The sequence below is a fragment of the Molossus molossus genome, unplaced genomic scaffold, assembly GCF_014108415.1.
Source record: "Molossus molossus isolate mMolMol1 unplaced genomic scaffold, mMolMol1.p scaffold_m16_p_1, whole genome shotgun sequence".
In the NCBI taxonomy this organism is placed as follows: domain Eukaryota; kingdom Metazoa; phylum Chordata; class Mammalia; order Chiroptera; family Molossidae; genus Molossus; species Molossus molossus.
The window spans coordinates 61668553-61684660 of NW_023425344.1; the positions used below are offsets into that span (position 1 = coordinate 61668553).

A 16108-nucleotide genomic window follows, 5' to 3' on the forward strand; every position below is an offset into this window, starting at 1 on the left:
AGAAATTCAAAAGAGAATGTTGTTCCCATCTGAACAATGAGAAAAAACTGGGTAATATATCAAATCATAACTTTTCTTGAGCCCATCAGAGAGTTGAGGTCACAAGGCAACTAAGTAAATTAATTTCCAAAGAGTGGTAAAGAAAGAGGTGGCCACCATAAAGGTAGATAAGAAGAAATCAAGCAAAAATTTTAACGAATCCTTAAAAGCCAGGAGTTGGCTAGTGTGTCAATATGGAATAACTTAGAGCCTTAGACAAGGAAGTTTGCATGCACCCTCCAACCCTTCTCTACAGACCCCCACTGGGTGTTTGCGAGAAAGGTTAGGGGCAAAGTGGGAGATTAGAGAGCCTCCCTCCACTGCATAGACACGCAGGAGGTGGCCAGCTGCTGCTGGGAGACTAGCAAAAAGGCTTGCCTTTTCCCCTAGAGACTTTTCTTGAAAAGTAAACGTCTTAAGCTGCTGGGGGAGGGCAGAAACCCTCTGGCCTCTAGAACCAGGCAAACGTCCATTGCTTCCTGGAGAAGAACAGAAGTGAAACTGCTTGCCTCTGAGGGAGAGAGAGGGAACTCTTGCACCTCCAGACATAGTCAAAGAACCACTGCTGCTGAAAGAGAGGTGGAAGCAAAAGCCTTCAGCCCCCTGGCTTGTGCCTAGGATCCTGCACTGCTCCAAGACAGAGGTCTCCTACTGCTAGGGGAGGCAAAAATGCTCAGAAAGCCTTAACCCCGAGGTTTAGGCACACAGAGCTTGCCTAAGACTTATACGGGACCAGGATAACAAAGAAGCCCCCAAACCTCTAAAATAAGCCATGTACAGAGAAACAACCAATAGAAGTGCCCCCGACCACGCCCCCCCCCCCCCACCACCACCACCAATTCCCGGCCACCTTGGGATGGGGCAAGAGTACAGTACAGAGAGATCTGCTCTGTGGGGAAGGTGTACAAGGACAGCTGAAAGCTGAAGGTAAAACTTTGTTACTTAGAAATCCCCTCTGGTACCTCAGACTCCACTCTAAGCACACAGTAATAGCAGCCATCCACTGAAGTCTGTGATGCACTAACAGTAACCACAGCAACAACAATACCTGAACCCAGCTCCCTCTTGATTCACTGACTCAGTCTCCACCTTCTGCCATCCACACACACGTTAATGGTCTGAAAGAAGACTAGGTATGCCCATTCTTAAGCATAAATCATATTTACCTTAATCAATATATTCTTCTAGACATGTTTAGCATATAATTAAAAATTATGAATCACATAAAATTATAAGAAAAAAAACATTATCAAAAGATAAAGTAATTGACTTCCTTCCGGTCAAGATGGCGGCGTAGGTAAACGTGGTATCGTGTCCTCCCACAACCACATCAAAGTTACAACTAAACTACAGAACAACCATCATTCAAAACCGCCTGAAACTGAGCTGAATGAAAGTCCTACAACTATGGAATTAAAGAAGCAGCCCCATTGAGACTGGTAGGAGGGGCGGAGGCGGACGGGCTGACCCCACACCCACATGTGGTGGATAAAAGTCAGGAGGACACCTCAGCTGGGAAGGTCCTCCTTGAGGACTGAGGGGTCCCTGTCCCACACCAGGTGCCCTGCTCAGGGTTCCAGTGCCAGGAAGAGAAGTCCCCATAACTTCTGGCTGGAAAAACCAGCGGGAATTGAGGTTCAGGGAGGCTGACGCGACTGGAGCCCCAGGCAGCTCCTTAAAGGGCCCGCACACGGATTTTTCAGACTTTCTCCCTCTACGCTTGGAGAGGAGGCAGCTTGAGGGGCGCCAGAGACATATAGGGAAGAACTGGGCTGTTTGGCATTGGAGTGAGGGCTGGAGAGGGGGCTTTCTCAGGGACAGATTTGCTGTCAGAGGCCTTTGTTCCTTTGGTGAGCCCTTCCCAGGGGAGGCAAACAGCTGCCATACCTGGGACTCAGCAACCTGGCTCACACTGTTTGCCCCGCCCTGGTGATTCCCTGAGGCACTGCCCCACCCATCTTTCAGGCCCACCCAAGCTGTTGCCAGTTGATTAACTATAGGATTGGCCTCTCTTGGATCCTGCTTCAGGTTTTCCTAAATTTTTTCAAACAAACAGCATCTGGTCTCAGCTAGCCCCATACCTCTTGTTAAGTAATATATAAAAACAAACACAGGGAGGCAGCCAAAATGAAGAGACAAAGAAACAGGTCCCAAATGAAAGAACAGAACAAAACCCCAGGAAAAGAACTAAGCGAAATGGAGATAAGCAACCCAACAGATGCTGACTTCAAAATACTGCTTATAAGGATGCTCAATGAACTTAGTGAGAGCCTCAGTGAACAGTGAGCATAAAAAAGGATCAGTCAGAAATGAAGGATGCACAATCAGAAATGAAGGAGGCACTAACTGAAATAAAGAATAATTTACACAGAGTCAATAGCAGAGTAGTAAAACCAAGAAGCAAACCATCGATTTGGAATATAAGGAAGCAAAAAACACCTAATCAGAACAGCAAAAAGAAAAAAGAATCCAAAAAAATGAGGATAGTGTAAGGAGCCTCTGGGACAACTTCAAGTGTGCCAACATTTGCATCTCGGGGGTGCCAGAAGAAGAAGAAAGAGAACAAGAAATCGAAAACCTATTTGAAACAATAATGACAGAAAACTTCCCTAACTTGGTGAAGGAAACAGACATACACGTCCAGGAAGCACAGAGAGTCCCAAACAAGATGAACCCCAAGAGGCCCACACCAAGACATATCATCATCAAAATGCAAAAGTTTCAAGACAAAGAGAGAATCTTAAAAGCAGCAAGAGAAAAGCAGTTAGTTACCTACAAGGGAGTCCCCATAAGGCTGTCAGCTGATTTCCCAAAAGAAACTTTGCAAGCCAGAAGGGAATGACAAGAAATATTCAGAGTGATGAAAAGCAACAACCTACAACCAAGATTACTCTATCCTGCAAAGCTGTCATTTAGAATCGATGGCCATATAAAGAGTTTCCCAGATAAGAAAAACCTAAAGGAGTTCATCACCACCAAACCATTATTATATGAAATGTTGAAGGATCTTCTTGAAGAAAAAGATAAAAAATGTGAACAAACAAAATGGCAATGAATACACAGCTATCAACAATTGAATATACAAACAAAATGAACAAGCAGAACAGAAACGTTCTCATAGATATAGAGAACATTTTGTTGGTTGCCTGATGGGAAGGGGTGTGGGGGAATGGGTAAAAAAGGTAAAGGGATTAAGAAGTACAAATTGGTTGCTAGACTGACAAACCTCAAAGGGAAGGTGGTTGTGAGGTGGGAAGAAATAAACCAAAGAACTTATATGCATAAATGCATAACCAATGGACACAGACAACAGTGAGGGAAAAGGCAGGAGCGGGGCGAGAGTGGGGAGGAGGGGGTCAGTGGGGGAAAAATGCGGAAGATCTGTAATACATTCAACAATAAAGATATAATTTTTTAAAAAAAGAAAGAAATTAATAGAACCAGACTCAGAGATGACCCAGATGTTGCAACTATCAGGTACTTTAAAATAGCTATAATTGAAATGTTAAAGGGATCTAGTAAAAAAGATAGACAATATGCATGAACAAATAGGAGATATCAAGAGAGAGCTAGAAAGTATAAAAGTGTTAAATGCAAATGCTGTACATAAAAAAACAATATCAGAGATAAAGAATCTCTTTGATTTTGCTCATTGGCAGACTAGACATAGCTGGGAAAAGAATCTGAGAACTCAAAGACGTATCAATAAGAATTATTCAAGCTGAAATGTAGAGAGAAAAAAAGGGAATTAAATAGAATAGCATCTCCAAGAACTGTAGAATAATATCAAATGATAGATGTGTCACTAGAATCCCAAAAGAAGAAGAAGAGTGATAAAACAAGACTAAAAATAATTTGAAAAGCTAAAGATCAAGAATTTTCAAAAATTAATGAAAGATCCAACAAGTCACAGATTCAAGAAGCCCAAAGAATCTCAAGCAGAATAACTCTCACTCAACAAAAACAAATAAGCAAACAAACCTGGACACATCAGAGTCAAACTGCTGAAAACCAAAGATTAAAAAAATCTTTAAGGCAGTGAGAAAAAACAAACATTATATGCAGAAGAATAATGATAAGAATCACAGAACACTTCTTATAAACTATCAAAGCATAACACAAGGGATTGACTTATTATAATACTGAAAGAAAAAACTCCGCCAATTCAGAATATTATGTCCAGTAAAAATACCTTTTATTAAAATTTTATTTCTTTATTGATTTTAGAGAGAGTAAGTGAGAGGAAGAGAGAGATAGAAACATTGATGAGAGAGAACATCGATTAGCTGCCTCCTGCATGCTCCCCACTGGGGATCAGGCCCATAACCTGGGCACGTGTCCTGACTGGGAATCAAACCAGCAACCTCTTGGTGCATGGGATGACACTCAACCACTGAGCCACACTGGCTGAACTACCTTTTAAAAATGGAGGTATAACACAGACCTTTGGACAAACAAAGCTGAGGATTTATTGCCAATAAATCTGTACTACAAAAAATATTTAAAGAAAGTTCTTCCATATCAAATGGAAATTAAGATACACACATACACAGACAAAATAGAGACTAGAAATAAAATATAAAGGTACATATTAAATAATTTTTTTTCTTATTTTAATCACTTTAAAACAGTATATAGAATATGAATGCTTTTTTTTGGTAAAAAGAAAGCATAGCGCCCTGGCCAGGTAGCTCAGTTGGTTGGAGCGTTGTCCCAGTGCACTAGGGTTGTGGGTTCAATCCCTTGTTGAGGCACGTGGGGGAGGAAGAAGCAACCAGTGAGTGCTTGGGCGGGTGGAACAACAAATCAATGTTTCTCTCCCTCTCTCTAAAATCAATACAAATTTTAAAAATTGAAAAAAGAAAGCATGGAATGACTCATTTACAAAATCTTGGAAGGACATACAGCACAATTTTAACTGATTTTTTTTCTGAGTGGAAGAATTGCAAATTATTTTATTTTATCCTTTTTATAAGCTTATTTGCATTTTCCAAAATTTCTGCAATGAACTTATATTGCATTTTGTATAGAAAATAGAATTTTATAATTCTTATATTCTGTTTAAATGTTTTTTAAAAGATAATGTACAGAGCCCGGTCAGTTTGGCTCAGTGGATTGAGCATCATCCCGTGGACTGAGAGGTCCCGGTTCCATTCCTGGTCAGGGCACAGGCCCGGATTGTGGGCTAGATCCCCAGTAGGAGGCATGCGGGAGGCAGCTGATCAATGTTTCTCTCACACTGATGTTTCTATCTCTCTCTCTAAAAAATCAATTAAAAAAACATATATATATTTTTTAAAGTTAATGTACAGATTTTAAGAGCTCTGGGGTCAGAGAAATTTTATAAAGTAATTGTTGAAAGAAATAATAACTAGAAAACATATTTTCTGTTCTGAAAAGCTTTCTCCACTTTTTTGTCCTATTGTATGATAAAGAAGAGACAATGAAAAGGCAAAAAGGGCCCTTTTCTCTGAAGCAAAAGCCAAGGGAAATAGATCCAACTCTTTAGATAATAAATAAGGATTAAATAGAAGCCTCTTATAAGGATTATTGATATTCTCTCTACTGGCTGAAGCTTTGGACCTAGAACCATATATACGATTTGAAGGACTGTTTAGTCCAAGAAAATGTTAGAAGCTCTACATGATATAGAAAGAGAGCCCAGAATCGATAACATCTAAATATTAGTAATAATGATATCTACTTGTACCAAACTGTCTTTCATAAAATCTAACTTTGCTTTGACTTCTATATATTATTTAAATTTTACATTAAAACCAGCTAAGATTTTATCTCAGCTTTGGTAGTACAGTAATATTTTACTAGAGAAAGAACAATTTGGTGCAAACATATGCTATTCTTTTTTGACATGGTTAATCAAGGTCATGGGGAGCCAGAATATTTAGATTCAAGTCCAGAATCCAGGTGCCATCATTTACATGACAGAGTTATTGAAAAGATCAGAGATAACATGTGTCAAGACATAAGGTAAGTACATAGTAAATAGTTAATAAAGGACAGCTATCATTGGTTACTGAAGTGTATCGACAGATGCATGAAGGTGCCTTCATTGCCATCAACAATGAAGCTAAGGCAACACTCGACAGACAGCAGTTCCAGAATCCACTGGCACTTGCTGATTAGTATGTCTCATATGCTAGTGAGTGAACTATTCAGGGTCCAGACATTTGAGAAACTGTCTCCTCATCCTGCCAGGGGAATTTCACACAGAGAAATAGATGGTCAATGTGAAGAAAGAAAAATGACTGCTAATGCAGTTGGTGTATTTTACACACACACACACACACACACACACACACACACACAGAGAGAGAGAGAGAGAGAGAGAGAGAGAGACAAGTTTTCCTAAAGTCCTGTTAGGAAAAGTACCTCTTACAGAGACAAACCCATGACATTTTGACTTGGAAATTTTTAAAAAGTCAAAATAAGCGGTTGAATTTTATGCAGTAATGGTTTCTCCCTTGCCCAGATTTTTAACCACTAAATGGGGAAATGTGTCTGTTGATGCTGCAACCTCAATCTTAAATCACCTCTGTCCTGTATTCCAGAGTATAATTCAGCTGTTTGACTGCAGCAATTGGAGTCTGTTGAGAAAGGCTAAAGGTTTAAGAAGAGCAATTAAGGGATGTTTTACCTCTTCCACTTTCCAATGACATTCACAAAAGGGGGGTCTGATGAAACATAGCTCACACCTCTTTATTTAATTTTGATCATGTCCTTGGAACTTAGAATTCACTATTTTAATCTCTGACAACTGTAGCTCGATGCAGGGGACATTAATCAAAGAAAAAAGTATTTCATTTTCAAAACTTTTAGGGAGTCAGAATAAGATGCAACAGTTTGAGGTGAGGACAGAGTGGGAGAGAAGATGCCAGGGCTCAGCTGTTAGCCAGAGGCAGACTGCCCCTCAAAAATGGGAGAGAGAACACTGACACACACAAGGAATGTCTGAAAGAGTCCGTCAGAGCAATACGATGAAGTCGGGGAGAATACCAGAAGACAAAAACCCTCCTCTCCCTGCCAAGAAATAAGTCTGTCTCAGACATAAGTTAAATGGCTTGTGTTCTCTAATAAAGCTGGGCAAGAGGAAGAACATTTTGGCACTGAGAACATGTGGGACAGATCAGAGAAAATGTCTCTGCGCATAGAGCAGGGCAAAAAGGGAGGAATGGAGCCCTCTGGCAGGTGAAGAGACAAAGACTGTGGGGTCACAAAGGCAAACAGACAAGAGGAAGTGAGCCAAAAACAGATTCGTGAGACAGGGACCAAGAAACAGGAGAGACGGAAAGGGGTGCAGCAAAGGCAGGGGCAGATGCATGGTGGGGCTTCCTCCCTGACACTCCCAAACCTGAACAGGGGAGCTCCAGAAAGAGAGCAAGTGCCCCCAGAATCTGGTTCTCTTGTTCACTGTCCAATCCCCAGCACCTAGAACAATGCCTGGTATATAGTGAGTGCTCAAAAGGCAGGTAGTGAATGAAAAGTGATACATGCAGAAAAGAGAAGGAGGCTGAATCCCCTAAGAAAGGCCATGTGCCTCATGGCTTCCATCACTCAGGTGTGAGTTGGCAGAGAGGGTACCAAAGAGCTGGGCTCTTACAGCATGACTGAGTGATACTCACTTTGGGGTCAGTTTGGTTTTACTGTTACAAGACCATCAAGGGCAGGACCATCAAGGACCCAACTGAAACAGGCAGTGGTTAGACCAAGAGTAAGTAATGAGCAAGGGGGTGGGAGAGGGTCGTTGTGCTTAAAAGGCCCTGCCTCCATGTCTGTTCCCAGACCTCACCCATGTGTTTAGATGTTTGAGTGTCTCATCATCAAGGGTATCTCCTATGGCGATTGTTTCTATGAGTTTTCTACAAAATACAATTAGCCCACCAAAGCTATAAAGGGCTCAGCCATTCAAAGTCACTAATATTTAGACAAGAATTGTTCCATTAACTTAGCAACTCATTTGGTAGGACCCCAAGGAAAATGAACTCAAAATACAGAAACTCCCAAAAGCCCAACTTAGAAGACTGATCACAGGGGCCGGGTCAAGGGAGATGGAATCAGGCTGGTTGTGAATCCCCAGTGACTCATCCCATTCCCTAGGGGATCTCCCAAGTGGAAGACAAAGCTTGAGATAGTATGTAGAGAAGTGATGAGTCAACTGTAGATCTGTCTGACTGCCCAGCCCTGGCTTTATGATGGTCACCAACACAAATACACCTAGGGCTTAGACAGACAGGAATGACACAAAGCCATAAAAAGAAAGGCATCGCACTGAGAGATGTCATGCTCATTTTTTTTTTTTTTTTTAAGACTAATGATAATAGACAAGGGGACAAATTGAGATGAAACAAGCCTCAAAAAGATTCTAGCCATTCACATGCCTTCCTGGAATGGCAAGATTTATATGTTTTCATCTCTTCCCAAGGCACAGAAATAGAAGTGTTTCACCCTTTGAATAATCCCACCCATTTTCTCTTAATCTTTCATCACTGTAGTGATGAGGCGAGAACCTTGTTTTCACGTGTCTGCACTAGACTAGCATCCTCCTCAATGACTTCACAAATGCACACGGCAGTGTCTGCAAGCTGTTTCCACAGGAGTTTCTTCTCTAAGACAGGAATCAACAGGACAAGCAAAGCGCTGGGAGAAACAGACTCTGAATCTTATCCTCATCCTGTCATCTAGGAAAGAGGATGTGCGATTCCAGTTCCTGCTTACTAAAGGGAGGCAGAGACTACTCACTTGCTTCACAAAAATGTCTTAAGACTGAGAAACATGAGACGGCCGATTATTTTTCTAAAAGCAGAACAATTAAGGAACTATGGCAGAGGCTGCTAATTGCTAGCCCATATTGATTCACCCTTTAGTGGTCATCTTGAACAATAAAATGAAAGAATGAAAGCCACCAGCTAAGGATGGTGGAGCAGAAAGACAAAAGAAGCTATTCTCTATAGACCGTGTGCTGTTGCTATGCATGCCTTGGATCACCACAATTCCTTTATATCGGAGAGAAATAAACAACCATCTTGTTTAAGCCAAACACAGTTCCTAATGGACAGACCCACTGTCAAACATCTGAGTAGCTCCCTTCCAGGCTCACCCCCAACATTGGCAGGGACCAGGCCACGAGCCAAGATGGAGACCCCTACCCTGTGCCCCACCTTCTCTTCCTGTCCCTGGTTCTTTCTGGTTTCTGTGAACATCCGAGCTCACACTTCTAAGATAGCCCGCTGGCTAACACTGCTGCTAGGCCACCATTCAGGCTTACGGTGCACATGCTTTCCACCAGGAGGGAAAAGCCCGGGAGAGGTTGGGGTAGGCTCTGGTAGTGAGCTCAACGCCATTTGGGCAAGGATTTCCAGGATCCTGGGAACCCAAGGCATTGTCTAGACATGGGAAAAGGTTTCAGGAGGCATGTCCCTTTGACCTGTGATCTCCTCACCCTGTGAGGAAAAGCATGTCCCTTGAAGGCACAGGACCTAGGGCAGGGGTCTGAGTTGCCAGGATGTAAAGATGATACCCCTAGCTTCTCTCCCTCTCACCTCCAAATCCCTGTCTTTTTCTCATTCACAACTTGCAATTACAGCAAAACTTGAAGCAGTCCAGTTAACTACTTGTTATAAGAGCCTTGGGAAAATTATCTTTTGGAGAAAAAGTCTGGAACTATAGCTTGAACTGTGTAGTATTCCTTTTATCCTTAATGCCACTATCTTCTCTCTTTTAATTTTTTTTTTATCCTCACCCGAGGACATTTTTGTATTTATCTTCAGATAGAGCGGGAGGGAGAGAGGGAGGAAGAGAGAGAAACATCAACTGGTTGCCATCCCTATGACTCCACCAGGGCCGGGGACAAACTGCAACCGAGGTACATGCCCTTAGTGAGAACCGAACCCAGGTCTCTCCGGTCCGCGGGCCGACGCTCTAACCACTGGCCAAACCGGCCAGGGCACTATCTTCTCTCTTTATGGTTCTGTATAATGAAAAGTTGATCAAGCCTGGCTCCTGGTGATTTTCTTTGGTGAGTTGTCAGTAGGATGACTAAGCACACGTTTATGTGCTTGATCAACCAACTGCAATATTAGTGCTAGTGTACTGAATGAAGGAGTCTCTAAATTCTTGCTGTCTATCATGTGCACATTTGCCTATCTGAGGAAACTGTCCCAGTGGCACTTAGCTGGATCTGTTTGCGTGAACAATGCACCTGGGGGGGGGCAGTGGAATCCACCGCAGACCCTGGCTGCCAACACTGGAACCGGGACTGCTGCCCTCAGAGAGCCACATGGGAGCAGGTGGGTCTATAAGATGTGCCACTGAAACGACCCAGGACTGGGCCCCAAACAAGCTGGGCACCTTTCTCTGTTACTCAGGAAGCCCCCAGCTCAGCCTAGGGTAACAAAAACTGAGACCTGATGTGGCAATGCCACTAATAATGGGATCCAACGTCCAGCTCACCCCCTCAGCACAAGGACTCATTCCTTGAGGCGTCTGTCTCTTCCATGTGGCCTGACTGGCAGGACCAGGAGAGCTGGCTTCACGAACGTGAAAACACCCAAACTGCTGCACTCTCTCTGTGCATCCCGGAAGCTCTTTTCCTTATTCTGGATCACAGATCTCTCTGTTCTCTAGCTGGATAATCACCAAAGGACCTGAGTGCTCCCCCATACTTCAGAGAACTGGTGTAGCCCCTTTCAAACAGCAAGATATAATTAAAAGACCATGGAGCAAATAATCTTGCTACAGATTGAATGTTTGTGTCCCCCCAAAATCATACATTAAAACCTAATCGTCAATGTAATGGTATTAAGAGGTGGGGCCATTTGGAGGGAATTCGGTTATGAGGGTGGAGCCATCATGATTGGGATTAGTGCCCTTATAAAAGAGACCCCAGGGAGTGGTGGGAAAAAAGAGAGAGAGAGAGAGAGAGAGAGACCCCAGAGAGCTCCCTTGCCCCTTCCATCAGATGCGGACACAATGAGAAGACAATTGCCTATGAACCAGGAAGAGAGCTCTCACCAGACACTGAATCTAATGAAAACTTGATCTTGGACTTGCCAGCTTCCAGAACTGTGAGAAATAAACGTTAGTTGTCGAAGCCACCTAGTCTATGGTATTTTTGCTATAGCAGCCCAAAGACGCTAATATTATACCCAGATTTCTATCTACATTTTTTTGGTTAGTTTCCCCATAGGAAAAATTCTTTTTAAGGTCCCTCCTAGCTCTAACGTTCAATGGTGCTATACAGTTCTATGAAATGACAGACATATTAAATATCCTTTCTGCATCCTCATCTAACTTCTCATGTTTTAGGTCTTGGCTTAGAAGCTAGTTCATTCCATGGGCCTTTCCTCGCCCTCCCCAGCCTGCAGGGTGGGCTAGGAGAGTCCTCTCTGTGTTCCCGTGGTGCTCTGGACTAGTCTATTTAAAGTTATAGCCTCAGCACTGATTCCTAGCAGGAGCTCAATGACATATATGGAATTATGAGATGAATAGATGGTTTCTGATAGCTACCACCCTCTTTGATCATTGGACTGGTGATAAAAGATGTTCTCAGATAACTATTCAGGGAACATGCTGAAATAGTTTTTGTTCTCCTGCCTGCATTTAGAAATAGCCTTTGGACATATGTACCATGAGTACACACCCAATGAATAAGATTACAGTACTACAATTTTTTCAGGGAAAAGATGAAAAAAGTCTTCCACTTTCATGGTCAGAGAAATACTTTTTATACTCAGCTCAGTTCTTATTAATAAAATAGAAGATCCTTTGCCTTCTCATCTGAGCTCTTCAAATTCGTCTAAGGTCTAATTGTCCCCAAACATTACTAATTGTATAGCAACATCATTTATATCACAAAATTGGAAATCACATAAATATCCAGTCAAAGAGTGGTGGGTAAGTAAACTGTGACACTCAGCCAGTGAACTCACACAGCTTCTGACAACGTGCCAACAAGAAGGTTTGAAGTTAAAGGTGAGAAAGTACATGCACAGTATGACTGCCCTCATGTGAAATATACCAAATATGTGCATAAAATATAGAAAGATATACCAAAGAATATTAATAACGGCTGTGGTTTTTGTGTTAGAACTGTGATTTCCTTTCTACATTTCTGAATTTTGCAGATTTTTCTCATGGTGAAAAATCAAAATCAACAAATCATTTAATTGTTCATTGGAAACATTTTGTTATTTTCTGCTATAAAACTTTTGGCTACTGATACTGGGTGTGTCCACTTGAAAGGGCTGAACTGAGGAACAGAGAGAAGAGCCTGTGTTACGATCAAAGCAGGGGATGGAAACGCAAGGGACCCTCTAGAGGAGCAACTGCCTGTGTAATAATCCTCACTGACCTAAGCTCTACCAGATGCCGGGCATTTCCCACGCATTGTTTTTTAATTTGCCCTCATAAACACTGTAGGAGATGGGTACTAGTGTTACTGTCATTTTCTAGCTGAAATTGAGCCTTAAATTGGTCAGTTGTTTTGCCAGGAGGAGGAGCAGCCACAGTGCGGTCCTCAGCATCGTCTGCCTGGTCTGCCATGTTCTCACCATGCTCCACTGCCCCCCAGTGTAAACACAGCGGCTGAGGGGGAACCAAGCATATTTCCAAGCCACACTTCATTTCATGCAGGATCTCCTGTGTCAGACAAAGGCACAGCCCCCATCCCCATTTACAGGAGATTCTGTTCAGACTCCTGCCTGTCAGTGGACATGGTCTCTAGTTGTCACTTGTTCAGTATATTTTCTCAAGGCGCTAACCAGAGGGACAATATTCTCAGCTTTGAATATAAAACACAAGCCCATTGCTTTGGGGCAACAAGCCCACTTATAAATGCTCTCACGGTGGCCAACTTTGCAGACCCAGACCGACATGGGTCCAGTCCTCGCCAGCTTCCTGGTTAAAAAGTGAGTAACGATGGCTCCCCCCTTGCCAGCCCCATCGTAGGCAGTCTCGCTCCGTGTGCTTGTTGGACGGGGTTCGCCCTGCAGATGACTGACTGCGCCCCGCGCACAGCGCTCTGAGGCTCTGCTCCCGCCTCGTTTCTCCAATCCGACTGGTGTGACATTTCTAGACGTGAGGGGAGGGCTGCCTTCGCCACCGGAGAATTCCAGAGCGAGCAGGGCACCGAGAGTCCAGTGCTGCTGGAGTCAGGGTGCCACGGACACACAGCGTCTTCCCCCCTGTCACCTGGGGAAACACTCAGTGGGGAACCACAGAGCCGGTGCGGGAAGTGAGCCACGCAGACTGTCTGAAGGAAATGACGGGCCTGAAAGGAAACCTATTTCACATTCAAATGAAAATAAAAACAAATGTGCCAGCAGGGAAAACCTCATGAGCAAAAGGAAACGAATGAGCAAGGAGCAATCCTAACAAGAAGACTGAATCATCGGGGATAACTACTTGGGGACATAATTGCGTCCACTGCACTCGGTCCCTTGGTCCTGTCCCCCAGGGACAGCCCTGTGGTGCCCGATCACTTACTTTCTTTGGAAACGGACCACAGGATCAGCCAGCAGGTCGGTGACGTCAAGGGTTTTCCCCTTCTCGATGACGTCTCGATGCTTCCGAACAAACAGCCACCCAATGTGGGAGAAGAAGAAGCCCCGGCGGGCGTTGTGGGGGTCAGCGTCGGTCTCCGAGTACTTGTGGTGGACTCGGTGGTCCCTGGACCACTCGAAGATGTCATTCTGCAGAGAGAACGCAGACCCAAGTAAAGATAAAGCACCCTGGCACTTTCCCGAAAACGTCTCCATCTCCCCCTGCCCGCCATCCTCACCCCTGACTTCCACTTTGCTCCCACCCTCAACCTCAAGTTCAATCCCTGGGGTGGTTCTGGGGCGGTTTCCATACAAACAAGAGTAAATCCTCACTTAGGAGGGAGCTTAGCTTGTGTTTGGAATGTACCCACTGCAGGAAGTTCAGGCTTGTTGGGGGAACTTTGGGGAAACCTGAAAGAAAGTTCTGCTCAGTTTTGTTTTCATCTGAGAGTTTTTAAAAATTTGAGAAGGCAAGTTAGGTTGGAAGTAATGCTTCTGATAGGAAAATTAACCTGAAAATAAAAATAACTTTGTATGGTATATATACAAAAAATTGTAATAAAGTTTGATATCATACTCTTTAGTACTTAGTCATGTTTTCATTGAGAATCTGTTATTTCATAGATATTGGCTTCATCTGCTGATAAGAATAAACTATTTTATTCTCAAAGTCCTAACAATTATTTTAATCAAAACGAGGTTCACTGAGTTTTTGGTTTCTCTTGCTCACCCAGGGCTACTGAAAGGCTGCTCCCTTGTGAGCCTGTGGCATCACTGAAAACTTTTAAATTTGCTTAACCCTTGGGTAATGGGTCACAGTAAGGAGAGATAGAAAGACCTTAAGAAATATATGCTAAGCTTAAATATAAAGAGAGAAAATGGGTGCTTAGCACTTTGTGTAAGGCAAAAATTATAGCATGGTTTACTGTGATTAAAAAAAAAGGTCTTTGGCCCTGGCCGGTTTGGCTCAGCGGTTAGAGCGTCGACCTGCGGTCCTGAGAGACCCGGGTTCGGTTCCCGCTAAGGGCACGTACCTCGGTTGCAGTTTGTCCCCGGCCCTGGTCGGTCGTGCGGGTGGCAGCCACTCGATGTGTTCCTTTCACGTCGATGTTTCTCTCTCTCTCTCTGTTCCTCTCTCTCCCTCCCACTCTACCTGAGCAAAAAAATGGGAAAATGTCCTCGGGTGAGGATAAAAAAAAAAAAGGTCTTTGGATTTCACATGTATTTAAACACAGTGAGTTGGAAAGAGTGAATGCACTTATTTATAATCTCAGAATGTGTAACTGGAAAGGAAATTTAATGTCAGTCAAGACCACTGCAGCCCAGAATAATTTATTCCTTTTGCATTAGTTTATTGCTTTCATTGCAATGCCTATCTGAACATAGGAAGAAAGGGGAACCCTCTCACCCCAGTTCACAGAAGGCAAAATTAAGGCCTGGAAGACATTACTCAAGTTCTCTACTAAGTGCAAACAGAAATGGAGCTCCTTCAGTCCTGAAGTCACGTACCTTTCAATGAGGTATTTTCCTTATTCTCCAAATTTGGCGGCAAGTAGGAGAGGGTCTTTTACAAAAAACTCTCATATTTCTCCTTAGAATTTATATTGATTCTTTAATTTATCACAGTAAAATGTTATAAAAACTCTATGTGGTGAGTTCCAAAGGACTAATAACATTATTCTTACAAAATTAAGCATAATAAAACAACAAAAGAATGATGATAAAGACAAGTTGGAACAGAGATGTTCATTTATTTTCATTCCTCTTACCTGGATACCTTTCCAACAGCAGCCACTCTGACTGAGTCAGTGGAATGAAGCAAGGGTTTTGGCCACGTCCCAAACAATCAAGCACACAGTACAGCCAAAAATACTCTTATGATTTTTTTTTAATACTTTGTTATTATTTTGTTTTTAACTCTAAAGCTGAGACCAGTGAAAAAGTGACTCAAAGAACAAGTTGCAAGCCAACAATAAGGCAGACAGGGAACAGGATTCATGTGCTCACCCAGGGGCCTTTTTCTGCCATCTCCTCTGCATTTTGCTTCTACCCTGGTGACTGGGAGTGGGAGCCAATCTGTGAACAGCGTTTGTGTTTGAGAAGCTGTGTGTACCTAGAGTGTGTTTAGTACAGTCAGTATGGGCAGAAGGGAAAGTTGGGGCTGATGAGGAGGCAGAGATGGCTAAGCAAACCTCAGGAGGTGGGGGGTGAGAGGAAACAGCCTGCCGTAGCCTCGGCAATACCCCAGTCCTCTCTCTTCTTCCCAATGTTTACATAGTGCTGCTTACTTTTGTCTGGAACTATGTGCGCCTCTCCATCATCCCCGCTTCACAGAAAAAAAAGAAAAGAAAAATGAGGCCCAGAGAGACAGTGAACTTCCATCAGTGAGCTGACGATCAAGCATGTGGGTTCTGTCTGTTCAGGCCCTGTGTGCACATTTTAATAGAGGCCCTAATGTTGGACTCGGCTGCAACTCCTGAAACCTAAAGACTTACATATTCCAAGAAATCAAT

The 16108-nt window shown here is 43.2% G+C and overlaps 1 protein-coding gene across 1 annotated transcript in view; it reads right to left on the bottom strand.

Annotated features, from left to right (window-relative positions):
• SCD5 (stearoyl-CoA desaturase 5) overlaps window positions 1-16108 on the bottom strand; it is a 151659-nt gene that overhangs the window by 27008 nt on the left and 108543 nt on the right. The window contains exon 3 of the mRNA XM_036273765.1: window positions 13540-13745. Coding sequence (XP_036129658.1) covers window positions 13540-13745 — 206 coding nt within the window. The remainder of the gene's footprint in view (window positions 1-13539; window positions 13746-16108) is intronic.